Source organism: Hippocampus zosterae, chromosome 9 (assembly GCF_025434085.1).
Source record: "Hippocampus zosterae strain Florida chromosome 9, ASM2543408v3, whole genome shotgun sequence".
Classification (NCBI taxonomy): Eukaryota; Metazoa; Chordata; class Actinopteri; order Syngnathiformes; family Syngnathidae; genus Hippocampus; species Hippocampus zosterae.
The window spans coordinates 14652415-14677157 of record NC_067459.1 but is presented as its reverse complement, the minus strand read 5'-3'; the positions used below and the strand labels follow the sequence as shown (position 1 = coordinate 14677157).

General features: G+C 43.5%; 2 protein-coding genes and 3 long non-coding RNA genes across 9 annotated transcripts in view; 2 read left to right on the top strand and 3 right to left on the bottom strand.

Moving 5' to 3' along the window:
- Positions 1 to 147: 147 nt before the first annotated feature.
- LOC127607326 (uncharacterized) lies at positions 148 to 2105 on the bottom strand. Of its 2 annotated transcripts, none has more exons than XR_007964053.1 (3): positions 1952 to 2105; positions 1473 to 1635; positions 148 to 476 (listed from the first exon to the last, which is right to left on the bottom strand). It is a non-coding gene; the product is annotated as an uncharacterized LOC127607326 (long non-coding RNA). The 2 variants fall into 2 exon arrangements; XR_007964052.1 differs by having other exon boundaries at positions 1490 to 1635.
- On the top strand, positions 637 to 13402 carry ptgis (prostaglandin I2 (prostacyclin) synthase). Its single transcript, XM_052075479.1, has 10 exons — positions 637 to 946; positions 1350 to 1473; positions 5181 to 5356; positions 5442 to 5582; positions 6146 to 6258; positions 6332 to 6516; positions 11216 to 11384; positions 11507 to 11688; positions 12596 to 12747; positions 13078 to 13402. Exons 1-10 carry the CDS (start codon positions 876 to 878, stop codon positions 13232 to 13234), a joined length of 1470 nt encoding a protein of 489 aa, XP_051931439.1. The 5' UTR covers positions 637 to 875; the 3' UTR covers positions 13235 to 13402.
- On the bottom strand, positions 5463 to 10344 carry LOC127607332 (uncharacterized). The gene is made up of 3 exons (XR_007964059.1): positions 10130 to 10344; positions 8149 to 8289; positions 5463 to 5594 (listed from the first exon to the last, which is right to left on the bottom strand). It is a non-coding gene; the product is annotated as an uncharacterized LOC127607332 (long non-coding RNA).
- A 1155-nt stretch (positions 13403 to 14557) lies between the features above and the next one.
- LOC127607325 (uncharacterized) overlaps positions 14558 to 24743 on the bottom strand; it is a 43013-nt gene continuing 32827 nt past the window's right edge. For 2 of the 3 annotated variants that reach the window (XR_007964049.1, XR_007964050.1), the window contains 2 exons: positions 16969 to 19168; positions 14558 to 14700 (listed from right to left, as the gene is read on the bottom strand). This is a non-coding gene — a long non-coding RNA (uncharacterized LOC127607325). The remainder of the gene's footprint in view (positions 14701 to 16968; positions 19169 to 24743) is intronic. The other variant, XR_007964051.1, reaches the window with a different exon arrangement.
- kcnb1 (potassium voltage-gated channel, Shab-related subfamily, member 1) overlaps positions 14615 to 24743 on the top strand; it is a 48720-nt gene continuing 38591 nt past the window's right edge. For both annotated transcript variants that reach the window (XM_052075453.1, XM_052075452.1), the window contains exons 1-2: positions 14615 to 14745; positions 16914 to 17568. In XM_052075453.1, the coding sequence (XP_051931413.1) occupies positions 14627 to 14745; positions 16914 to 17568 (774 nt within the window). In that variant the 5' untranslated portion in view covers positions 14615 to 14626. The remainder of the gene's footprint in view (positions 14746 to 16913; positions 17569 to 24743) is intronic.

Genomic DNA, 24743 nt, shown 5'->3' with positions numbered 1-24743 from the left:
AGCCAGGTTGACTGTTCAAAACGAATTCGAAAGGTCCAGCTTTCAAAAAGTGCATGACTTCCCTCTGCTGGTGCGGTGGATGCATCAACCACTCTTTGTGTGTCAATGTAACTGCAGTCCATTAACAAATAAATTCAACCCGTTGTACTACAAAATGTACAGTATCTCAAAATATTTTTAGTCAATCTCATTACTCACAGTGTCACATACAACACGAGTGGAAACAAAACATTCTCCCCTGGATACAATTTCGAGTGAGGTAAGATTCCCCGAGCTTCCATTCAGTGTGTCATCAGGTGTTCCTTACGTGTACCTGCTCATCTTGACTGAAATCCTAAATATAGTCCGTTTCTCTACGTTGAAGGGCTTGCGTCACAGAATGACGCTTGCCTTGAAGTATGCAAGTCCCAACATCAACCCTCGTGTTCATGAAACATGAATCCTTTCGCCATGATGGTGATGCTGATGTCATTGCACTCCAAAAAACAAAATGGGCTTATCAAAAAAGAACATGAAGTCCTGAAATGAGGATCGCATTATTTCATTGAGGCAAAAGTATTTGCTAGTAGAACAGGAAAATTTGACCTAGCAGAAAAGTAAACAAAGCTAGCTGACCTCCAAGCAGGCCCTAAGATTGTAATATTATATAATCCTTTTTGTTTGGTTGTTTTATAAATGATCGCACGATGTTGACTTAGTGGAATATGTCAGTGCTGTATGCTTTGTTACATTGTGTAAGCCATGTCATGTCAGCAGCCACACCTTTCCACGCCTCCTGACAAGAAAGAAACTCATCTTGAGAACACATATAAGTCAGTTACCTCTGGCTATGGAGTACATTATCTCGGGGGTAGGACATCTATCACTTCACAGACATGCTGTGGGTGCTGTTTTTACTACTTATATGTGTTCCTATACTCATTCTCCTCTACTACACTCGCACCAGGTAAGTCATTCATTCATTCATTTACAGTATACGTGCATACATTTGGATTGAGGAACTTCTTGGACAGCTTAATACATGTTACCACATGTATACTGCAGTGCGTAGTACTAAAGCAAGTGGCAATCTGTGTGTGGTGCATAGCAGAACGCATATTTGTGATCACGTTTAATTGCAGCAAGAGCATTTGATATAGTTCTAAATCAAAGGAATCTCGTTTTGATACGTAGAACAACAATCGAATAGGACAGTCCACACGGGCGTTCAAAGTGAGTTGCATTCTTGCACGGAAGAAGCAAATTGGTTGAGAAATGTCGTGTGACAACTTCGAGTTGATATTTGTGGAAAAATACACAAATGAGCTGTCTTAAGACATGTTTTTTTTCTTTCTCTCTGCTTGACACAGACAGGAAAATGAGCCTCCTTTGGACAAAGGTGTTATACCATGGTTGGGACACGCACTTGCATTCCAAAAGGATGTCGCAAAGTTTTTGTCCCGAATGAAGGAGAAACACGGGGATGTCTTTACCGTAAGTAAATACGAACGGAAGGTTCCTTTAAGGCTTCACAGAGTTGCAGGCTTACAAAAGTGGTTAGACAACAGGAACAGGAAAACAGAAGCAATCTTGCAAACTAAAGAGACCGCTTTTATGCAATCGGTGAGGGCATGCACACGACATGCGCACATACTTCTACTGCTACAGCTTCTTGTTGACTTTGAAACTTAGCTTGTAGCCGACGTGTGCACATTTTGAGCATGAGGTCTCTGATCCACTGGTTAAAGGACACTTTGATTCTCTCCTCTTTCATCTCAAACTGCTTCAAACAACAAAGCGTGTGACGGAAAAGTGGTTAGGACTGCACGACCGTCCGTGTTTTATGTTATGTGTTGTGTTTATTATTTTACTTTATGTTAACTGTTTTGTAAAGCGCTTTGTTACAGCTGCCGCTGTTGTGAAAGCGCTATATAAATCAGCATGTATTGTATTGTATTGTATTGTATTGTACTTTGCTGAAAATCATAGAACGACTCGCGATATCATCAGAATAATTCATCAAGAATAATAGCAAGTTGTACATGTTAAAAAGATACCGATTTTTTTCTCTAAAAACTAATTGGTACAAGTATTATTTACAAATTAACCAATGTAAAAATAACTGTATTTAACTCATTGAGTACCAGTCAATTCTAGACCAAGTCTGAAAAGACGTTTAAAAACGTCTTTGGGAGTGAATGAGTTAAAGTGGGTCATTCATTCATTCATTCATTCATTCATTCATCTTCCGAGCCGCTTAATCCTCACTAGGGTCGCGGGGGGTGCTGGAGCCTATCCCAGCTGTCTTCGGGCAGTAGGCAGGGGACACCCTGAATCGGTTGCCAGCCAATCGCAGGGCACACAGAAACGAACAACCATTCGCACTCACACTCACACCTAGGGACAATTTAGAAGGTTCAATCAGCCTGCTACGCATGTTTTTTGGAATGTGGGAGGAAACCGGAGCACCCGGAGAAAACCCACGCAGGCCCGGGGAGAACATGCAAACTCCACACAGGGAGGCCGGAGCTGGAATCGAACCCGGTACCTCTGAACTGTGAAGCCGACGTGCTAACCACTGGACTACCGGGCCGCCCAGTGGGTGGGTTAAAGTGGGTGTTAAGTCAAAAATTTTCTTGATAATATTTTGATACATTGGTCACTGGTCTACTAGTCTAGTCTACTAACTAGTCACTACTGTAGTTGTGAACAGTATAAACAATATGAATTTAGCAGAAAAATGAACCAGTTCTCACTCATTTTTTTTTTTTTTTTTTTCCAAGATGACGCCCGAGTAGGCAGCCTTCGGCAAGTGCTCTTCAAGAGCCTTGCTTTTTTGTTCTTTTTTGTTCTTTTTTGCTGTTTTTGTCTTTTGTTTTGTCACATGTTGTTTGTTGTTTCATTGTGTGGACCTGATATGGACTGTTTTCAGCGCTTTTTGGCCACGACATTCGTCAAAGGAGCAGTATCTGTGCTTGGTGGTTGCGCCTTCTCGGCAGCACGCCTGTACCAGCACAGATTTTGATTGGGAGGAATGTCGGCGCCATTGACTGTCGGTGCTGGACAGACCTGGGGCGCTTGTGTTTTTTGCGCCAGTAATGGGCAGCATTTTTCACAACCCCGATTTGTTCAGTGGCTATGTCAGCGCTGTTGGGACAGTTGGCGTTGGTGCGGCTGGATGGATGGCCGCTGAAGTTGAGGATGAGGAGAGAGGAGCGTTGGCGAAGAGCGCCGATGCGTATTTGGAACCGTGAGTTGCCGCTTGGAATTGAAATGGATTTCCATGGGACAGGAGAAGTGAACCAATCTCTTTTTTCGTCAATGGATGCTACAGCTTCTTGTTGACTTTGAAACTTAGCTTGTAGCCGACGTGTGCACATTTTGAGCATGACGTCTCTGATCCACTGGTTAAAGGACACTTTGATTCTCTCCTCTTTCATCTCAAACCGCTTCAAACAACAAAGCGTGTGACGGAAAAGTGGTTAGGACTGCACGACTGTCCGTGTTTTATGTTATGTGTTGTGTTTATTATTTTACTTTATGTTAACTGTTTTGTAAAGCGCTTTGTTACAGCTGCCGCTGTTGTGAAAGCGCTATATAAATCAGCATGTATTGTATTGTATTGTATTGTATTGTATCATCTCTGTCGGCGGCCATTTTGTCACTCACTTGCTGGTGACTGAAAGTGACATCACAATCGCTATCAGCTCACCTACTGTCCAATCAGTGCTCAGCTTCTGAACATCATATGGCCAAACTCAGAAACAGGTGCGCCTGGACTTGTCGTGACCTGACCCCTGAGCAACTGTGATGTCATTTTCAGTCGAGTGGCAGAACAAGGCAAACTGTCCTCCCCGTCAGATGAATGGGAACCTGTGCATTTTTCTTTTTAATCCATATTCCACAAGCACAATATTCATCAGAATACCGTATTTAGACTTCTGGTGCTGCACAGAACAACATGATATATATGAAATACATGTACATAAAGCACCTTTATTTTATTCTTTTATTTTTTACTTCTAAACTCATTCATTTTGTTTTAAAAATCCATTTGAATCTTTTCATAAAACGGGCAGCGAAAGCGATTTTTATTCCTGAATAGCTGTAGACTTTGATACTGGGTACAGCAGGCATGTCCAAAGTCCGGCCCGCGGGCCAAATCCGGCCCGCGGTCGAATTTCATCCGGCCCTCGGCCCCCGTCATAAAATCAGTGCCGTCTGGCCCGCAGGTTGGGCGCAATGGAACACGTGTTGCATTGACTGAGGTCTCGTAGACTGGTGAGTGATGTTTCATAGAGTACTGCTTCCCTCTAGTGGCTAAATGAGTAATAGCATTCACTAAATGAGTAATAGCATTTAGACACTAGAGGGCATCACTCACGAGTTAACAAGACATCGCTGCGTGTTTATATTGACTGATATGTCATATTTCAAATTCCTGTTTCAAATGAACCAAAAGAAATTCTTAAGATTGTTGAAATTAAAATAAAAATGGAAATGTGAAGGGCGGCCCGGTAGTCCAGTGGTTAGCACGTCGGCTTCACAGTGCAGAGGTACCGGGTTCGATTCCAGCTCCGGCCTCCCTGTGTGGAGTTTGCATGTTCTCCCCGGGCCTGCGTGGGTTTTCTCCGGGTGCTCCGGTTTCCTCCCACATTCCAAAAATATGCATAGCAGGCTGATTGAACACTCTAAATTGTCCCTAGGTGTGAGTGTGAGTGCGAATGGTTGTTGGTCTCTGTGTGCCCTGCGATTGGCTGGCAACCGATTCAGGGTGTCCCCCGCCTACTGCCCGGAGACAGCTGGGATGGGCTCCAGCACCCCCCGCGACCCTAGTGAGGATCAAGCGGTACGGAAGATGAATGAATGAATGGAAATGTGAAACAGACTGAAAACTTACTAAAATTTGTTGAACAATATTGTTGTTCAATGTAAAGAATGTCAGCCAAGGTCGGCCCCCCGACATTTTACCACATAAAATCTGGCCCCCTTGGCAAAACGTTTGGACACCCCTGGGGTACAGAGTACAGCAGTTGTTAAACAAATGCACTCGCCCAACACAAATTAAAGGACAATAATGAAAAATGCATTACCTGTTGCATAATTGTCGGGTTCTAGCTAATCTCACTCTTATTTTCTGTCATCAGAAACAATCGGATATGACAACATAAGTGAGTCAACGAAAAACTATGTGCTTCCAGGTGTGCGTTGCGGGCCATTACGTGACGGTGCTGTTAGATCCGCACTCTTTTGACGCAGTGTTTCAGGACAACATCCGCCTGGACTTCAGCCACAGCAGACAGCAGCTCATAAAAAGAGTTTTTGGCCTGCAGTTGCCAGGCGTCGAGCCCTCAGCGGAGAGGATGTTTATGGAAACGTAATTAGTGATTCACTCAATGGGAATTGACGTGTTGTAATTGTGCAAATCTCACTAAGATTCCCCGTTGATATTTGGCCTACAGACATTTTCGAGGTGTCTGCTTGTCTGAGATGAATCATTCCATAAGTGCTCACCTTCACGAGCTGCTGTTACCAGATCCGTCCAGCCAATCGGAATGGAGACGAGAGGGACTGTTCAGCCTATGTTACCGCCTCCTCTTCAGGTAACCTCACCTCTGGATAAAGACACAAGAGGAATATAGCCCATCTGACACTGGACGGCCTTTAAATTTGCGATGCACTCATGGCTTCATGTTAGTGTTTATAAAGTACAACATTGTTGGGCACAGGTGTCAAACGCTGGTCACTATTCTGCATGTTTTTGATCCCAGCTCCATTATGATTGAGCATTTTGAACGCTCAGGCCTGTTGCAAAGTGACCTAATTATCTCAAACTGTCTTTTTCCTGTGACAGTGCGGCCAGACAATTGGTTGAAGAATGTCATTAATATCCATAAATGCTTATAGTTTTGCAAGGAGTGTGTTGATCATTTGGAAATTGAGTGTAAGAATAGCAATGAGCTGTGTGCTACAAAATTACAAACTCGGTACAAGGAAGTGTTTGTGCTTTTGGTTTTTGCAAACTCGATGAGCCGTTTTGCGATTACCGGTTGCTCGGATTAGTTTTAGACGTTGTGCAACAAGAATCACTGTTAAGAGTTCAAGGATTATGAAAATAAAAACGAAACAATATATCACGGACTGAGGTTGTTGTTGTTGTGCACAGAGCCGGCTACTTCACGTTATTTGACAGCACGCAGGACGTCACTGCAGTCTACAATGAATTTCGCAAGTTTGATCATCTTCTTTCCAAACTGGCTCGCTGCTCACTCAAAGGAGGTGAGCTTCAACAATCACCCTTGATCATTTTCTGACCTTCTATCAGTGGGTTGACTTCAAATGTGCCTGACAGGGGAGAGCCAGGCAGCCCACTCGTCACGGAAGCGACTTTGGGAACTGCTGTCTCCAAACAACCAGCACAGCGGGGAGGCCGAGTGGAGGTCCTGGCAGAGGAGCTACCAGTGCTTCCTCCAGAAAGAAGGAGTGGATGCTGAGATGCAGAAAAGAGCTCTTTTGCTGCAGCTGTGGACCACACAGGTGAGGTTTATTTTATTTTATTTTTTTTTGGGGGGGGGGGGTCAGCATTATTATGGCTTGTATAATCTGGTTCAAAGGCATTTAAACAAGCCGGCTCTATTGCTAGGAATCAACTGAAAAAGGATTTGAAAAGCTTAAAGACTTTAAATGACATGAACGACAGGGAAATGAATCTCGTCACGCCCAAACAGCCTCTGAGAATTTGGTGCATTGAACAAACAAAGAAAAAAGGCTGGACCAGAAGATTCCTTGACAGCAGGTAGTGTAGGAACCTGTCTGGACCTGTACATCAAACTTATATAGTACGACTGGTTTTTTGTGTGTTTTTTGACTAAGTGATGACACACCTTTTCTTCTTTTGAGTGCGCACAGGAATTAAGTATCGACCTTTATCTAAATTGTGTATGTACTGTATACTTTGCACTGGTTGACATCTGCGCTCTTCGAGTACGACTCGTGAACTGCTAAATGTTAGCTGGTAGAAACCGTCACTAGAGGTAGCAGCACAGATGTCGACTAGTGCACAATTATGCCTCACTCATAACATGTAGTTGTCCTCCTAGTATGCCAGTTGTACTATAAGTGAGGACTAGTACCTGACCAGTCAACCTTAAGATGGATACCAGAGTCGATAAGCGAATCGATATATCGAAGAAATGCGAAGTCGATGTTCCAGTACACACTTTCTACAAGACAATTACATGCAGTAGTAGTCGTACTAGCGTTTTATTTTTTGGCCCACTCCAGCTAAGATAAACTTTACTAGTCGTAAACCACTGTCCTGTATGAGTAACACTGCTAGACCCCACTGGTAAGCATGTCACACACTCTGAGCCTCCTTATTAAGGAGGCATCCATCCGTCCATCAATCCATCCATTCATTTTCCAATCCGCTCTTCCTCACAAGTGTTGCGGGGGCGGGGGGGGGTACTGCTGGAGCTTACCCCAGCAGTCTTCGGTCAATAGGCGGGGCACACCCTGAACCGGTTGCCAGCCAATCACAGGGCACACGGAGACGAACAACCACCCGCGCTCACACCTAGGTGCAATGTACAGTGTTCAATCAGCCTTCATGCATGTTTTTGGAATGTGGGAGGAAACCGGAGTACCCGGAGAAAAACCACGCAGGCACGGGGAGAACATGCAACCTCCACACAGAGAGGCCGGAGCGGGGATCGAACCCACGACCTCTGCACTGTGAGGCACTAACCTCTGGCCTCCTATCAGATAAATACTCAAACAACTTGATGTCCATCTTAAAATCCATGTGCAAGTCTCCTTTTTGTCACAACTTTGGCCTGACAACTACATGTGATTATTGAGGCAAAACTGTGAACCCGTTCACATTAGCATACAACTAGTTAAGTGCAAGATGTTAACTAGTCAAATTTTAGAAAGTCTTTATTACTACAACAAACCCCAATTCCATGGAAGCTGGATGATTAAGGATGTTTATTGCTCAAACTCCTCATAGTGTGAAACTTCCTTGTTGCTTCATATGACCAGTAGGTGGCGATAGCAAGCTTAAATTGTGCCCTCGACCGCTGCTGCAGAACATATTCACACCCCTCATTAAAACCCCACCGGAGCAATGACGTTTTGCTAAGTGAGGAAAGCCCCCCAGTAAGTCACCTGCTGACTGCGGGAGCTCTGGCGTGCTCTGCAGATCAGGGGAAAGACCATTAGTCAGTCCTCCCGCTTGTTTGTTTGTGCTCCATCATGCCTGCTGGGATCCCCACAGCACACAGTCTGGCATGGAATGTGGAGCAATCCCTGCAGAGAGAATAGAGGGATTAGCAGGGAGGCCGGAAAAGGTGTTGTGAAACGTGTCGCACGCAAGCAGTCGCAGAGGTGCGCTTCAAAATCTGTCTCGTCGCCTTGCAAAAATGACGCTAATGGGTGATGCCAGGTCTCCCCTTGCATATGATCAACGGTGAAATAAATAAGCACAGAAAGTAGATTTAACTTCGGCTTTCAGCCTTTGAGGGCAAGCAAGGGCGCACGACTACGTGCGCGCATGTGCGCACGCACACAAACGCACACTTGGATGGGGACTCACAATCACTGGCGAACACGTTTTAGTCCTGAAGTGGTAAATTATTTAGGAACATGAGTTTTCATCATCATCATTAATATTTCACTGCAGAACACAGGCAGTCTGGGGTCAGTGCTTCTCTATTTTTTGGGGGAGGATTTATCAACACCGCGCCTCAAAAACGTAAACCACCAATTTTAGAAATTATTATAAATAATAATAATATTAATAATGAGCAGTGGCCTGGTGGTCCAGTGGTTAGCACGTAGGCCTCACAGTGCAGAGGTCGTGGGTTCGACTGTGCCTTCCTGTGTGAAGTTTGGATGTTCTCCCCGTACCTGCGTGGGTTTTCTCCGGGTACTCCGGTTTCCTCCCACATTCCAAAAACATGTATGGAGGCTGATTGAACACTCTAAATTGTCCCTAGGTGTGAGCGTGAGCGCGAATGGTTGTTTGTCTCTGCGTGCCCTGCGATTGGCTGGCAACCGGTTCAGGGTGTCCCTTTGCCTACTGCCCAAAGACAGCTGGGATAGGCTCCCACACTCCCTGTGACCCTTGTGAGGATAAACTGGATCGGAAATGAAAAATAATAATAAGCCTGAACTTGAATGGTTGGTTGAATGAACAGTTGAATAACTGAAAAAAAGACTAAATCAATCTTATTTTAAAATGACTTTCAAGTCCGCAAAGAATGGGCTCCAAATGATCTATAAAATTAAATCACAAATGTTGTCGCGGACCACTTGGAGTTTTTGTGGGGACCATCAGACGTCCACAGACTGGACTTTGAGAAACTTTGTTGAATTTACAATTGGTCCTCTTTGCATAGAACAACCTCTCAAAAACAGGACCTCATGAAGGCCCACCAGATGGCATTGTGGCTAAACAACTCATTTATTTCCTTTGCCCATTGCTATTTTATAGTTAATACAGAGTAGTACAATAAAGTTTTTGAAAAAATTAAATATCGCCTCTGACCCGCCCCCCAAAAAAACATCATACAATAAAGGTACAGTAGAATGAACATGTTCCTGTCGGCTCTCCTTATCCTTTTATTGCCATGTGGGCAGTGGAAACTGCTGCTCCTTTTTGCCAGGAATACAGCATTGTGAAAAGCAATGGTGAGAAGTAGTTGGGACTTTGCAGTGTGGGCAAGTCAGCCAGTGCACCATCAGGCCCAGCAGTTGGCACTGTGGTTAAAAAGAAAATTTGATTTCGCAATAAATAACCAATGGGAAATCAATAATGCTTATCATACTGCTGTTAATCTATTGAGTGTATTCCTGCTGTTCTTTCTATCCTTTTGTTGCCGTGTGGGCCAATGTAGCTCTGCATCCTAAATTGTAAAGGAAGCAGCATGATGATCTGGCAACTTTTTTTTAGGTTTGTCCACGAATTCTGCCAAGCCACAATACACAATTCAACATTTCTGTTGATCTGCCTTTCCGTTGTTTGCTTGCCAAAGTTGTTATTTCAAGCATAAAATTTTAGAAACACAGACTAAATGTCATTAGTGCAGATTAGCAAAAAATATTTTTACAAAAAAAGCACATCGGGCTATTAAAGAGAATAGGCTACCTCAGTATTTTTTAAAAACAGTCTCAGGAGAACAGATGTGAAGGTTATGTCCTTTATGGAGAAGTGATTGCCGTAATAGCCGCAGGCCAGCAATGGCATACAGCTCCTCATCAAAAAAGAAAAAAAAAGACCTAATGATCTTTCATGAAAAAAAACGAGCATCGTATCGTAAAAAGTCCAACAGGTCACCCACTGCCGCACATCATTTCACCAGAGTCCATCGTGTGTCTCTACTGGCATGATAAGAGGGTCATTACCTGAGGATATAAAAGGGCAGGGAGGACAAAGTGTTGCAGCTTGTGCCCAATTGGCCTGACTGTCAGTGCTCAAAAAAAAAAAAAAAACGCCCCCCCCAAAAAAGGCTCCCTTAACCCTGAGCTATTACTGTCTGACAGGCTCAGGTGTCTCTCAGCCAGAGGCTGACAGTGCTATAAAATCCAATCTCATTGCTTCTGCTCACTTCATTAGGTACACGTGTAAGAGCTGTGTGCCGGATCCTTTACACGGATAATTATGCTCTATTTTGATTGGCCATTTTGGTGTGCTGTGCCTAATGAAGTGTCCAGTCAGTGGGATCCAGGGATGGGTGACTTAAATATTGGAGGGGCCCGCAATTTTTCCATCAATGCTACTGGGGGAGGTCACAAAGGGCTTGTGACATGCACTTTCAAACCAGATGTATGACAAACAACAAAACAACCAGATACTCTACTTTTTCTTTTCTTTTTTTGCATAAAAATTACCATTCAAGGACGGCACAAAACTGCTGAACAAGAAATATACATTAAATGCACTGATTGTTTTCTTTTTTTTTTCTTTCAATAAGTTTTAATATTTGGTATTTTTTCCTAATTTTCCAGGATCCCCCACCCCCAATTTCCCCTCATCTTTTTGTTTTGTTTTGGGGTTTTTTGGGTGGAAAATGAACATATAATATTTATCATCTTTTAAAATGTATATGTTGCCCATCCCTGGTACAGTACAGTAGATAAAAACAGCATGCTTGGGAATAAGATCACCTTAAACCCCCTTGTCCAATTCCCAAATGAAATGTCAATACCGAACATATATGATTTTTCTTTTCAGTGTAATGCTGGACCAGCAGCCTTTTGGCTCCTTGGCTTCCTGCTCACTCACCCTGAGGCTATGAAGGCGGTCCAGTCAGAGATGAGAGGTCTTACTCTGGAGGACAGCTCCCCCCAGCACGCCCCCAGCATTGCTCGAGTGAAGAAAGCACATCCTACACCCGTGTTAGGTTCGTGGCGACATTCATCCACCTTCACTTTTGTGAACGTCACAATAGATAATTCAGCAATAAAGCCATTTTTTGTTGGAGACACATTATTCAAGTCGGCTGAGTTTCCATCCATCCTACAGACAGCGTTCTGAAAGAGACCCTACGACTCACCGCCGCCGCAATGATCAGCAGAGACGTGGTGCAAGACAAGGTCCTGCGCATGGCCAACGGGGAAGAGTACCGCCTCAGACGTGGGGACAAAGTGTGTCTGTTTCCCTTTCTGAGCCCCCAAATGGACCCGCAGATACACCAAGAACCGCAGGTACTGTGTGCTAAGAGGACAGTGCAGGTTTTAAGAATATTCATGTCATGCGTCAACACATTTAAGACTTTAAGATATCCTTTATTTGTCACGCAATTGGGGAAATTTACAGTCAGAGTTCAGAAAGGAAAACACCGGGTAGGGAGAGGGGAAAAAAAAACATGCTCGAACTATCCTCTTCTGAGGATAATTTAAGTCCAGGATAAAAAAAAAGACCCAAGCACATAAATAAGCCTATGACAGTTACAACAAGTCACAAGACATAACATGTAATGAGAGGGCGGATGGATTAGAGGTCAAGGAACTATTTTTGCTCACTCAGGTGGGTGTAAATACCCCATGCAGCTCAACATGCAGCACCAAAAAACATTTTATTCATCCCAGACAATCTCTATGCAAGGGATATAAAATGCGAAGTATGTGTACGATATATGTGTATGTAATATATAACCAAATTTGGGAAAAATAAAACTGGTAATGGTATTCTGAGCTCGCTTCATGTGGCCCTACACATATTTTCGAAAGTGATTAAAAACATTTCTTCACTTTTTTTTCCTAGCGCATCAGGTTTCTGTGATATTCTTATTTCATTATTTTGAACCCTCAGGCACGATGCAGACGGAACCATCCGTTGGGATTTATAACTATGGCATTTGAGAAAAACATATTGAAACCTGATGTACCAACTAGGGAATCAGCACCAAAAAAAATCTCGAAAAGTTCACTTGCCTCTCTGTTTAAAAAAAAAAAGTAAACATTTGTTTAATCAATTTAATGGTATGTCAATAAAATCATAAATATAGTTAAAGTGACATAAATTTTTTATATCGTGACTACTGCTACGACTACTCATACTAAAATAATATAAAAATGAATAATAATAATAACCATCTTTCCTTTGTGACAGCTTTTCAAGTATGACCGCTTCCTAAATGAAGACCTGACAGCCAAGGATGATTTCTACAAGGACGGCAGAAGGCTGAAGTACTTCACCTTGCCTTGGGGAGCGGGGACCAATATGTGCGTGGGGAAAGACTTTGCCGTGACAACCATTAAAAAGTGAGTGCTTTAAGATGTGTATCTCTTCTGTCATGTACGTGCAGCACATTCAGCCGGGAGATGATGTGGCGTCACTATCGTTTGCTGAGAATCACTTCAAGGCAGTAGATAGACTGTAGTGTAGTGATTCCTTCGATTCTGTAATTATGGGAATTGGGGATGGGGGGTGCGAAGGTTTTGGGGGGCGGGGGGCAATGAGGCTTCAAAGGGTGAAGATAGCAGGAGCTTGTATGTTCCCAGGCATAAAGATCCAGTCACATGATTGAGTTTCACAAAGCAGATTGAAGACCAAAGAGTGTGGGTTTGACTTTTACCCTCCTTTGCATCCAGATTTGTGCTCTTGATGCTGACCCGTCTGGACCTGGAAGTGTGTGACCCACAGGCTCGAGTGCCGCCTGTCAATCAGAGCCGCTACGGTTTCGGGATGCTCCAGCCGGAGGGAGATCTTCAAGTGCGCTACAGACTAAAGAGAACGACTTCAAGTTAATTCAGTCAATGGGTATTTTATTTATATGTGTATATTTATTTATTCCACAATTATTCCTGTATATACAGAAATAGGGTTTTTTGTGTTGTTGTCACATGGTTTCATTTCATGTTTGATGTATTTCAGAACTGACCCCAAATACATTAAAAAAAGTGAATTATGCTGTACAGCATTCCTGAAAAAAAAACCCAATACACTACGTTTAACTTTTGTTTCTGCTTGTATTATGAATATGTTGAGCAAGTTTCTAGAAAACGGTGCATTTTGTCACATGAAACTGTTACTGTAGATGGTATCATACACCTTAGCTCCTCAACCATGTTGTTTTTCAGCGATGGTGAGAAAATAATGGATATACTTGCCACTGCAAGAATCAAATGTTCTATTTTAAAGACAGTTTCTGACCAAATTTGCATTCAGACATGACTCCTGGCTACCACAGAGCTCCGGCTCTGCCACCAACTTTATCGGTTCAGTTTGTCGTCTACAGGGTAACTTGATTAATGGACTGCTCTATTTCAATTTTGGGCTGGTCTCTTGGGGTAAAATGGAGGGGAAATAATATATATTAACATTGCATCTGGCCTGTACGCCAGATGGCCATTTCAGCTATGGATGTGAAATTTTGCCAAGGAAATATAAAAGCGAACAATATTGCACGTTTTTTAAAAAATCTTTTGATTTGAAAAAAGCTGAACAATGGTTTCCCTGATCAAAGTTAATTGCGTGTTTTGTTTCACACAATATATAATTCTCAAGTTCATTCTAAAATGATCGCAGCACTAATGGGGCAGTCAACAAAGAAATGAGCCACACCTCGAGACATAATTGCTACTTGTTATTGATACAGTACCATTAAATTGCAATATATTATATATATACAGTATATGTGTGTGTGTGTGTGTGTGTGTGTTAGTTGGAATAGGTATATGTAGTATATTTTAATGTAATTATCTTATTTTGCTTGGAATTAAAAGGAGCTAGCCACACTTTATAAAAACTAATTCATAAATTGATCATCTTCCAAAAAAATCGCACCCCCCCCCCCTCATACACACACACACATACACACACACACATACTGTGGTGCGTTCAGGTGTCAGGGCCAGGCTGAGAAAGAGTTAACTCCAATGTGAAAAAAGACCGGCGCACCGCCTGCCTCGAGAAGACCTCCTCGAACTCCTCCTCCCCTTCCTTCTCCTCCTCCTCCTCTTGCAGCTGTTGCGGCGGACTGGGAGCACTGGTCCGATTCCGAATGAGCACCCCCTCGGTACTTGTTGATCTCGGGGCCGGGTTGCAAGGTGCTGCGGGGCGAGGAAAGCGGCGGAGTGAGGCGTATGGAGCTCGCTAGACGCGGGTGACATGTCGGGGGGCTGAGGAGGGTGGGAATGGATGGCATCACAGCTCGGCTCGAGTAAACCAGTGACGGCGGCTCCTTTTCTTTTTCTGCTCCATCTCCGTCTCTGCTGGAAGCCAACAACAACAACAACTCACCACGGTACTGCCACGACGTGTGTGTATCGTTACCGAAGCTTATATCATCATTTGATCGCGCTGCATGATATGTATGGCTGGGGCTCGGCTATGCGCCAAATGGAGCACTAACGCATTGGAGGCGATTAGGATCCACAACGTTATTTGACATCCTGAAACATCGCCATGGGTGGGAATTGTAATTAAGCTGTTTTGGCTTCTCTTGAGTCATATGTGAGGGGAGGCTGCTTTACGAGAGGGTGGGAGGGGTTTTGGGGGGATCATTACCGTCCTCGTAGTGTGTGCGCGTTAGTTGGATCCTCACAGTGGCATACGTGTGAGAATGAGGCTCAAGTGTGTGAAAGTTTTTTTTTTTTTGGTGACAGTGACGGGCGATCGCATTTACAGACAGGAAGCACTAAAAAATAACGTCAAAACAACCTCAGAAACGAGCATTAAAATGCAAAGCACGCCCGGCCTCAGAAAGAGTCAACCCTCGAGGGAAACAAAACAAACGACAACATCAAGGCTGTTTGTGCATTTGGAAACGGGAAGGGACGGGACCGGTTTCAGCACTGGACAGCTCCGCCGCGGGTCCCCACCCACGCCGCGTGACAAAGATCCACTGGCTCACAAACAATTAAAGAGGAAACATGAGGAAAGACGAAGCTGTTTTCCCTCCAGGGCTGCCGTGCATGAAACACATAGCAGATTTATTGACGCAGATTCGATTATTTCTCCCTGGGGAACTGATTTGATGGGGCGTCAAATTGATGTATGATTGGTCAGGAAGTTTTATTTAACCCAGGTGACATTCTGTGTGTGCACCTGTGAAATGCAAGGACATCCATGACAAGAGATGCGTCAGTAATTCTGCCCTTACAAAGATAAAAACACTCAGATTGACACAAATTTTAACAATAAATTCATCCCGGTTATGATGTGCAGTGTCGTAGAACAGCATCGGATCATAATGAGATTATCTTGCAATTTTGGATGTGCCTTCCAAAGTGTGCGGACTGAGCCCTGCCAGGAATATAAATAAACGGTCACAGTTGCCCATATGAACAGCCAAAAACGTAAATATACAACGCATTATGAACTATAAGCGCGAAAACATAATTTCAAACTCATCATACGTTGCCTTTGCAACCCATAAAAGTAGCACTTACCACGCAATATAATATGAGACCTCTGTTGTTGTTCGTGTGAGCTTTTTAATTGTCACTCAGTAGAGCGAAAACATCCACGTGACAAAGACTGCAATTTCCACTAACAATCCTTGCTACACTTAGCGCCTCGTGTACACAATATTACGTCCATGTTTTTACAAATCGGAATGAACTGTCACACAGTGTGCGGGGTTTGGCAACTAGTTTTCGTGAGTGGCTGATCATCGGCCATTAGCTTTGCTGCAATTTAAAATATGAATTGCCGTCAAAGACGTCACAATGCCACAGTTGTAAAAGCCAATCAAAAATACGCGTGAGCTTTCATTAATAAATGACATTTTCTGATACTAAGCATAAATGACACCAAGCCATCATGCTCTACACATTCATTAATATGCAGTATGTACAAATGTTTTATAACAATATTTATAATTTCATATGTACCTGTGGTGAGAAAGCATAGCGCGGAGAGACTGTTGCTGAAGGACACAGTGAACGGGGGTGATCGATTTGCCAACAACCTCTTAAAATATACACACTCAAACTTTTAATCTTCTCTTTTTGGGGCAATCTATTTATTCATTGACAATCTCGCCATGTCTTTGTGGTTCAATTATAGTTCATTTACAAAAACAGGACTCTATATTGGATCCGCATCCTCAAAACTAGTTAGAGGGTGACCGTTTTCCTGTTGCAGCGTGTTGATAGATCGGGTGTTGGTGTTCAGTGGTCCTGATAAAACTATGCAGCTCTGCTTACCCTTTTTGGTTTTGATGGTAAGCAGCGGGAGGAGAGAATTTTTGCATGATGGTGCCTCTGCATGAAAATGTTTTAAATGTAGTATCTTCATTATGGCTCTGCTGGACCTATTAGGTTGTTTTTTTAAATACATAAAATCGTTCCGATAGTGATCTAATATTGTAAGGCGTTGTGCTAAAACATGTAAACAATCTAAGAGAGTTTCGCCCTTGAGTTTAGTGACATAATTTTGCATACTAATTGTCATTTTTTATTGCTTTTTTTTTTTTTCTTAGAGACAATAATGACAGCAAATATGACAAAGTGGACGCCATAGTCGTGGGTGCTCACCCGCTTCTCTTTTGTGAAGTTATCATGGAGAAGTCCTTGGCGGAGTTCAACAAGGCCGACTCCCAGTCAACGTCGTCGCTCCCGCCCGAGCCGGTGGACGTCGTCAGTAGCAAGTCATGCTTCCGGAGGGTCCGCCTCAATGTGGGCGGCCTCCCGCACGAAGTCTTGTGGCGAACGCTGGACAGGCTCCCGCGGACTCGTCTGGGCAAGCTGCAAGACTGTAGCAGCCACGAGTCTCTGATGGAGGTGTGCGACGACTACAACCTGGATGAGAACGAGTATTTTTTCGATCGCCACCCGGGCGCATTCACGTCCATCCTCAACTTCTACCGCACGGGAAAGTTACACATGATGGAGGAGATGTGCGCTCTGTCCTTCAGCCAGGAACTGGACTACTGGGGCATCGACGAGATCTACCTAGAGTCTTGCTGCCAAGCCAGGTACCACCAGAAGAAGGAGCAGATGAACGAGGAGCTGAAACGGGAGGCGGATAATTTAAAGGACAGGGAAGGGGAAGAATTTGACAACACTTGCTGTGCGGAGAAACGAAAGAAACTGTGGGACCTGCTGGAGAAGCCCAGCTCGTCGGTTGCTGCAAAGGTAATTATCAGAGATGAGTGAGTGTCATTAATGTCACGTGTCGAGGTGGCGGTGGACCCCAGAAAGCAGGCAAGAGGAAGCAGCTAGGTGTACTTGAAAGATTGTATTAAAACTCAGAAAACTAAATCCAAAACAAACCAAGTCCAGAGTAGCAAACAAAAATCACAACTGAAGCTAAAACATAACAATGACCGAAACAAACCTGGCAGCAGGGGACAAACGGCAACAAACAAACGTGACAGTAGCCAAGAGCAAGCAATGACCCGACACTGAATGGTCGTGCCAGGAGTCCCTTTTAAATGGCTAACGACATAACGACCAACAGGTGTGCAGCTGCAGGGACAACACTACAGTGCCACCTGTTGGTCCCAAACCAAATCATGACAGTTAAATACCGATACCGCAATGGATTGTATTGTTTTGGGATACAGTATCGCAGACGTTTCCGTTGATGAGTCAATACATTGTGGCAACTCAAGGTGGCGCAAGTGGAATGACAAAACAGTTAAAGTGGAAGAACATGTTAGACTGTCAAACTATTAACTCATGATGGCATCAGTTGAAGCTACACTGTGTGTATGTGGCACAAGGACACATGACACCCCCCACCCCCCCACCCCACACACACACTCAAAAACGCACTTCCATCACATTAACCGGGGAACCTGGTATGTGCCGCTTCTCAGAAATGCTTTAGATTCACGCTAATCTGTGCATCCCAAAGAAAACTCAGTGCAGCTCTGCTTAGCTTTAGGCTTTGATGTGATAGCAGGGGCATTACGCCGATGTGGAAATTGTGATTCCGGATTTCGACTGATCGTGCCTCTGCATGAGGGTGTTTTAGAAAGTGGAGTCAGCCGTCGCTTAATAGGGTTTGGATCTTCGCCCAGACTAAAAGACCATTTCTTCGAAAGATTAACTTGGTGAGTGTGTGTGTGTGAGCGTGCGTGTTGGGATTTGATCAATTTCACATTTGATTGACTCAACTATGTGGATATGAACATTTAAAATGGCGGTTTTCCATAAGATGTTCACTCCAATTACATTTTAGGAAGCGATTTAAAACAGACCTTTTTAATACATGAGTGGGTAGATAATCTCGCTCGACAATATTGTGATACTATCGGTTCGGTTGGCAAAACTTTGCGATCACACCATTTTACCAGCTTCTCTGTGATTGTTATGAATCGTGTCTTCTGTAACTCTTCATCACAATTTTATGACTAAAGCGGCATAAGCATCCCGAGTCGTGACTATTTGCAAGTGACATGACAGCTCGAGATGAGATGAACAGGCTTGTGGTGTCTCCGTACTTTGTTTCATAAGGGGACGGGGGGGCTCAAATCGGGACGACAAATGCAAATTCATCTTCGTGAGAATATGGATGTCAATTTAAGAGAGGAAGTAGGTCCTCGAGTTTGGAATGATTATAGTGTGAGATGGTGAATTTCCCATTTGAATAAGGTCGTTCCTCTTAACTGCAGTTGTTGCGTTTGTGTCAAAACACGAGAGCCTGCCGAACAACGGGCCGCTCTTCGATTCTTGCTTCATGTTAGGACTGTAACCATGGCAACACACCCTCAGTCGGTGGACATCGATCCTGGATGGGAAAAGGATGTGAGTTAAATAATGTACATGCATTAATTTTGACTTTAATATTTTTTATTTTAACATGCTAACATTGAATTTGAAATGCAGCAGCAGTGTTGGATTACTGTGATGTAGTCAAGATCAATGATCAACAATCATTTTGAAAGTGAGACATTATTGTCAGGCACTGATTAATAATGAAGGGCGACCAGTTTGATCCACACTTCTGAAATAACAAATGTGCTCAAGCTAGCGTTCTTTAGAATTCGCTATTATTAATTGATATTCATTTCTGTGAAGCCACCGATCATGTTTAAAATCTCAGGAGTTATTTACATTTTCAAATCAGCACTTCCACAACATTGCTAAGAAACCTCAATGCCCCATCGCCGGCGAGCTATATTTAGAACAGACCTGCAGGCTACTCATGTGGTCCTTGGGGGCACCATGTTGGTGGCTTCCGCTCAAGAAAGAGCAGAAGCATTTTTTTTTTCCCCGTATCTTGATCCAAATGAGTTTGTTCAGTAAAAGTGTACCGATTGGTGAGTATTATGATTATTTGTCACTGTGTTTATTATTGTTGTGTAGGGTGCAGTGGTGTAGGAGTACATGCCATGTTGAGAGATTTCTAATATTTTGGATAGCTTATGAAAATACTTGAACTTCGAACAACTGCTCTCATTCTGTACACCACGATGACAATAATAAACATATTGAGTTGATTCTTTTCTAATGGAGTCAATCAAATCGGAGTATTTTTATCTTGTGAATCAAAATAGATGGTAGAGGTGTCAGAAATAGTTCTTAAAAGAACGGTGTTTGATGAGTGTTTTTGCTTCAATACTGACTGCTTTTAGAGTGAATCCAGGCCATTTGCTGGAGCTGCGCGAGTAACCAAGGAGAGGCTACATTTTGGTCAATGCCGCCATGCATTACAAGACATCAAGAGTGTCACTCAACTGCATTTATTTGGTGGCATGTGCGATATGTTAGACAAACCCTTTCTGAAATCTGAGCAGTAAACAAACATAAGAGTCGAGATACCACAAGGTGCCTTTAAGTCAGTTCCATTAACCTGCCATGCTTGTTTTTGGAATGTGGGAGGAAACCGGAGTACCCAGAGAAAACCCACACAGGAAGGCCGGAGCTGGAATCGAACCCTGTGCCTCCACACTGTGAGGCCGATGCACTAACCAGTTGTCCACCGGGCCGCCCATAGTTAACGTAAAATAACAAAATACAGTAATATAACACAACACAAGACATGGGCAGCCATATGCATATTCCAGCATATGCTTTGTTGTTTTGAAGCAGTTCTAGATGAAAGAGGAGAGAATCAAAGTGTCCTTTCACCAGTGATCTGAGACGTCATGCTCAAAATGTGCGCAAGTCTGCTTTAAGCTAAGTTTGAAAGTCGACAAGAAGCTGTAGCATCCATTGACGAAAAAAAAAAAAAAACGAAACTCGAAGCACTGACCTTGGTGCTGTTTTCTACATCGCAAGAGGACCTACTGCGCATGTCAAACTTTTTATAAGTCAATGGCGCCCAAAAGCGAAGCTAATTTGACTCATCAGGAACTACATATTTATCCTGATCATCCCCAAAAATATCTAAACAAATATTCTGAATATAAAATTTTATGTACATTAATTTTTTTGTCTTATTCAGGATGACTCAGCTGAGTGGCGAGGCAGCTCCCCGGTGCCCTCTATTAATCAGCTGATTCACGCATACGAGACCTTTAAAAGTCTTCATTGAACACACCATTCACATTTTTGGATTGTGGGAAGAAGTCAGAGTACACGCAACCAAGATTTGAACCCGGGACCTCTCAACTCATGAGGCAGATGTGTTTACCAAGTGTGCATCTTTTCGTATATTGAGACACACCTCTTTGTCAATCAGTTATTGAATTAGGGGATTGTTCAGAACTTAAATGTTGATGCTATCATCTGAACAAGAGCATTTTATAGACTTGACATTGTGGAAGCGGTTTAAAGAAAGCACCTTTCTGTCCCAATGCACAAAGCAAGGGCATGCTAGTGTGAGCATGGTGGTGATGAAAGCCAAACAAACACCTTTGGGATGAACTAGAACAGAGACTGTGTGAGTCAGCCCCTTTTCTGCAGCACAGGTGGCAAAGGTATACTCACATTATGTACCGACACTTAGATATATTCAGAGAATCGGAGAAGAACTCAAATCGAGGCTCTGAAAATGTACTGAAATCCAAACAAGTCTTAATTATTATTGTTAAATGATCTAAAACGGCTAATATTACATTATTACAATTCAATTACATACAATACCCCTTTTGATAACTCGGAATATGAAAGTAGAATTGGTAAAAGTAGAACCCGTGCTGTAAAAAAAAAAAATCCATCAGAAAATAGCCCTCTTTTTCTCCATGTGAAGGAAAGCGATGTCAAAATCCATATTTATTGTGTTAGAGCAAGAAAGCCAGTCTGGGAGTTGGAGCTCTGCGATGGCTCGCTCCATTAAGACCTCCCGATAGCGACGGAGGACAATGTCCCGCGTACCCCGGTGCACATTGTTCTCACTGAATCCAGCGCTCCGATCAATAAGCCACCCGGTGATAAGTAGATGCATTACGACTCGCATCGGTTGAGGTAAAGAACTGCGATCCCGAATCAATTTCCAATTAGCTAACACTCCATCTACGACAACAACGTGAACGCTTGCACAATTAAACATGGGGAATTGGGTGTTTTTAAAAGATAATGACGCTTGGATTGGATGGATCGAGTGGGAATGGTTTACAAACGTGTGTAAAAATGATCTGCATCAGACTGTGGCGCAATAAAGTCATCAAAATCATCAAAGCACATCAACAATAGAAGATGGTGCAAACAGGGCATCCGATTGTAATCTGTGTGTGTATGTATATATGTGCATGAAGACAGCATACACACACACACATATATATATGTATAGTATCCTGTTATGATCAATCGTTAAAACTAGCTTTGGCGGCTACATTTTTTCCAACATTTCCAATCTTCCTCAGAATTTGCTTTTTACCTTTTTATATTTTATAATCACAGAATTTTAACATTAAAAGGAATACTTTAGTGCCATCTTGATGCAGCTATGTTAAAGTGAGTTGAGGAGTTTCACGAACACAAAAGTAGTTTGTCTTCCACCGTCTTGTGGCATTGTAAGCAATTATCTACCTTTTAGGGCATCGTTTCCTCATGTGTTTTCGTTATTCGTGGCATGGTTGGATTCATAGAGACAGTTTTTGATACATCTTTTTCTGGATCTCATTAGATTGTACACATTGACCTAGTAACGTGTCCTATTGGGTGCCTATGGCAAATGTACTAAAAATAAATCCTCTAATTGGGATTTCTATATTAAATCCAGATGCATGTGGGCTTGTCTGGCATCAACCATGACAAGTCCCAACGATGGCTCATCTGCAAGGGTCAGCGATGGTAACAGGCCATAAACGCATGGGGAATTGGTGGCGGATACAAGCACGAAACAACATGTTGCCGAGCAACAAACAGGCACACCGTTGTTGAATATCTTGACCGAGCAAGAAGTGCAGCACACCTGAGAGGAAATCATTTCAAGAAGAGGAAAGCTTTGTTCTCTCTTCCTATTCTCCATTCCCATCTCCACTTCCTCTTGTATACCTCCGACTAAATGTCAGAGAAATGTCACATTAATTATTCTCTAGGAGACCCACTCTCTGTTTACATTCTTGGGAAGGCACGCCGTCATCTGTCTCCTGTTCAAATCACATTCGAGCCACCATCAAATGACATTCTGTCTCTGAGGATTATAACAGTCATGTTGGCACGCTGAGATTTTTTTTTTAATCAGCTGTTTGAAACGCATCTCCCACATTAAAATCACAATGAAACTATTGCCCACTATGATTCAATCATCAGTATGGTGCCTTTGTCTGTATGGAGGTCAAAATGACTCTCTTTCATAAATCAGGACGTTTCTTGCTAACAGACAGAAAACGCAAATAAACGCTGCGGTATCGCGTCACTTTTGTTGACAGTTGAGGGACATCGTACTTTACTTTTTTCCAACTTCTAAAAGGTTACCAGTTTTGTTTCATCCTTGTTGTATTGCACAATAAATGCATATAAAAAGCCTACACACCCCGGTTCAAATGTCTGGATTTTGTGATATAAATACATAAAACAAGACCAAAGTGTATCATTCGAAAAACAGGTGACTTGTATCCCACTTTGTTGCAGACAACAAAAAAAGGATCATCCAAAAATAGTTTTTGAGAAGTGAAGTAGTTAATGAAACTGCTGGAATGGAGAGTGCAGACAGTGAAGATTAAAAAAAAAAAGAAAAAAAATCCTTCACTGTGATTCAAGACAGTATCATTTTTAATATTTAATTATATATATTCATTCATTCATCTTCCGAGCCGCTTGATCCTCACTAGGGTCGCGGGGGGTGCTGGAGCCTATCCCAGCTGACTTCGGGCAGTAGGCGGGGGACGCCATGAATCGGTTGCCAGCCAATCGCAGGGCACACAGAAACGAACAACCATTCACACTCACAGTCACACCTAGGGACAATTTAGAGTGTTCAATCAGCCTGCCACGCATGTTTTTGGAATGTGGGAGGAAACCGGAGTACCCGGAGAAAACCCACGCAGGCACAGGAAGAACATGCAAACTCCACACAGGAAGGCCGGACCTGGAATCGAACCCGGTACCAGTGATGCCTGTGGTGGTCGGAGCACTCGGGGCAGTGACCCCCAAACTAGATGAGTGGTTGCAACAGATGCCGGGAACAACATCGGACATCTCAGTCCAGAAATGTGCAGTGCTGGGAACAACAAGGATACTGCGCAGAACCCTCAAGGTTCCTGGCCTCTGGTAGAGGACCAGAGCTGAATGAGGGACGGACACCACCCGAGGGGGGGTGAGACGAGGAATTTTAAATTTATATATATATGGCGGCCCGGTAGCCCAGTGGTTAGCGCGTCGGCTTCACAGTGCAGGGGTACCCTGGTTCGATTCTAGCTCCGGCCTCCCTGTGTGGAGTTTGCATGTTCTCCCCGGGCCTGCATGGGTTTTCTCCGGGTGCTCCGGTTTCCTCCCACATTCCAAAAACATGCATGGCAGGCTGATTGGACGCTCTAAATTGTCCCTAGGTGTGAGTGTGAGTGCGAATGGTTGTTCGTTTCTGTGTGCCCTGCGATTGGCTGGTAACCGATTCAGGGTGTCCCCCGCCTACTGCCCGGAGACGGCTGGGATGGGCTCCAGCACCCCCCGCGACCCTAGTGAGGATCAAGCGGTTCAGAAAATGGATGGATATATATATATTATATCCACGCTCTCCAAGTCCATAACTGGGGGGTCTAGAACATCCTAGTGGGCAAATGATTTCCTCTGCAGTCGATGGAGAGCTGAGATGGCGAACGTGGCTGTCAGCACGCAGTGTGCATCAGATGGGAGGTGACAAATTCCAATTACGCCGCGCTCAAGTCACACTTAAGATGACACAGAAATGTGGCGCGGCTATATCCCCGCTCATAAATCAGTCTGCCGCACAATCCGAGACACGGGGCGAACCGAGC